Source organism: Opisthorchis viverrini, assembly GCF_000715545.1.
Source record: "Opisthorchis viverrini unplaced genomic scaffold opera_v5_136, whole genome shotgun sequence".
NCBI classification, from domain to species: domain Eukaryota; kingdom Metazoa; phylum Platyhelminthes; class Trematoda; order Opisthorchiida; family Opisthorchiidae; genus Opisthorchis; species Opisthorchis viverrini.
In genome coordinates, this window is record NW_008751793.1 from 1,164,938 (window position 1) to 1,167,479 (window position 2,542).

The 2,542-nt window shown below is 43.0% G+C and overlaps 1 protein-coding gene across 1 annotated transcript in view; it reads left to right on the plus strand.

Annotated features, from left to right (window-relative positions):
- T265_06565 (hypothetical protein) overlaps positions 1–984 on the plus strand; it is a gene marked incomplete at both ends in the record, with an annotated part of 6,292 nt that extends 5,308 nt beyond the window's left edge. Inside the window, one exon of the mRNA XM_009171861.1 lies at positions 790–984. Coding sequence (XP_009170125.1) covers positions 790–984 — 195 coding nt within the window. The remainder of the gene's footprint in view (positions 1–789) is intronic.
- Between the last annotated feature and the right edge of the window lie 1,558 nt (positions 985–2,542).

Here is a 2,542-nt window from a genome sequence, read left to right on the forward strand (position 1 = left end):
TATATATATATATGTATATGTATATATATATATAACACAATAAATTAGACAGCAGAATCCTTATTCGTTGCAGGTGGCCCAACATTTCTTGGTGAGAAAAGAAATGCGATCATTTTCGTGAGGAATGCTCATGAATGCTAACTTTTCAACAACTCGTTCCAATTGATGCGTTTACGGAGCACAGTGTACTCAAACGCAAACAAATTTTGCTTTAAGGGAACTGTTGCATCCAGTTCTGTTGCATGGAAACAGCACAAACGAGAGATTCATCTGGTTTCGGGTGTGTTTCGCAAAACCACATCTGTTTGCAAATTAGTGTACTTCGCCAATTACTTTCAGTCATCATCGTCAAATACATGTTTGGTGGAAAACCGTGGAATGCACCATCCGGTGGACACCAAGAAGAGGCAAATTGACAGTGGAATACGTTTTGCAACCCCATGTGTGTCTCCTAACGGAGATGTCTACTTCGGTTTCTTGTAGCTCACTGACACTTGTTTCTTGTTAATAATACTAAACATTGCAAGCGAATGCTCCCTTTTCCAGTAGGTTGCACTCATTAGCTGGCTGTTGATCATATGCCAGCTGGTCTAACCCCTAGATTAGATAATTGAATTGCTGATTTCCTCCTCGCATTTAATTGTGCAGCAGAGTGGGTGGTACTGTTTCACCTGGTCACGTTCACGCTGGTTCCTTAGCTTATAATAGTTGATTTTGCAGCTTCACCAAAGAGCTGACCGGTCTGCATTCCAATTAGCATGTTTCCAAAACGAGTGTTTTCACTGATAGTTATCCGCGGTATTCAACTCCGATGTAACATATTCAGAAATAGATTTAAAAGCATGGTCTTTGTGGTCAGATGATTTCCTGCCGTGGGAACCGAAGGGTTCGGTGCATACTTTGCAATCCTGCTGCATCACACATGATGCCAGATGTGCTTGTCAAAATCGGGTTGCAAGAGAACTCGCAAAACGTCTCCTTTGATTGGGATACACCGTCTTCCTGGAGTTGAGAGCACCTACTTCGATGTCCTTCATCAAACCTGACCTTATTGCTGTTCGAGATCGCCGTGCAACTGTAATATACATCAGCAGAGTCTCGGATGAGCGCGAAGTGACTCTGTGGAATAAGAAGAAGCAGAAGTACGGTGCTGATGAATATTCTAACGTCATAATCTCAGCCGTACATGCAATCGGTTGCAATATCGTCTTTTTGATTCACCAATCGGTGATCATCCCATCGAGGGATCTGCTTTCCTCAGTCAGCTAAGGCTGTTATTGGACTGGGACTTCCTAAGATCGCAGTCAACGACTTGTGTTTCCTTGCCATTGTTGGCTCTCTGCGTGATTATGACAATTTTATGTTTGGCACATGGCGCCGAATGTACCTGTTTGCCGGTAGATCTCACACCAGACGGAGACCCACACCTTGTGCCTAATATGCTAGTCTTGACCGTGCTAGCGCCTACCGCGCCTTGAAGAGCATTCACCATGTTTCGCCCTTTCTTCGGTTGTTAATCTTCAGACGCGTGTTTCCATATCAAAATCTTTACATACTCTGGGATTCATCTCATCATACTGGAACTGTTCCTAGCATGATTTCGAATGAGACCTTTCTCTCTTGCCTCCCATATTCTCCCGCTACTCTTTCATCGCTTTCGTCGCTTGCATTCACCTTTCTTATGTTTTTCACAACGCTCTTCAAAAGTAAATGATAATGTAAGATGTCCGATGACTGTTATTAGTGGGGTATGTCATAGTGTTTTATCAGTGCATTCAAAGCAGATTTCTAATTGCCCCTAATAGTCTACGTCCACTGGCAAAGATACGATGGATAAATCGAGGAAAAGGATAAAAGAGCACACGTGTCCACCAAAGTTGATTGTATCATCAGTTCACGTCTTTGGAACCATTCCCCGGAGCAACCAACCATTTTTTCGGTTGAGGATGGTCGTTAAGCTAGCGCAGCATTGAAATGGGACTATAGAAGTAAAGATCTAGATTGATGTCTAGCGTGTCTGTAGGTCAACCAGTGAGACTTATTACTTCAGGACTGTTAAAATAACAAAAAAGAGCATAAACAACTGCATAATTTTGAAGACACATTTGAGTGGGCACGGTCGGGTGAGTGTAGAAATGATGCTTTTTATAATTAAGAATACTACGTCTCTTTTGTCCGGAGATTAGGGTACTTCACTACGTCACTAGCCTGAAAATTGTGTTGTAATACCGACTCAGGTTACGCTCGTCGTGGTTGCTTTGTTCTGTTTTAGTCAACGTGGTTGTCTATAAAGTAACCACGTCAGTAACTTCTTAGTGGTTTCTCTTGGGTAAAGTACTTTCAAAAGGGTTGGCTGGTTACTTTGCCCCAGCTTACCGACTGGACTATAAATCTGCTGTAATACTCTTCCACCTACTGGCTCCGTATCACGTGCCATATATCGTTTCCCTGCCGAGTGATGTATTTGCCAAAACTGGGTATGGGAATGAGGTGGTACCAGGGTGGCCCGGTCCTAGCAGCAAAAATTTCGATTTGTCATACC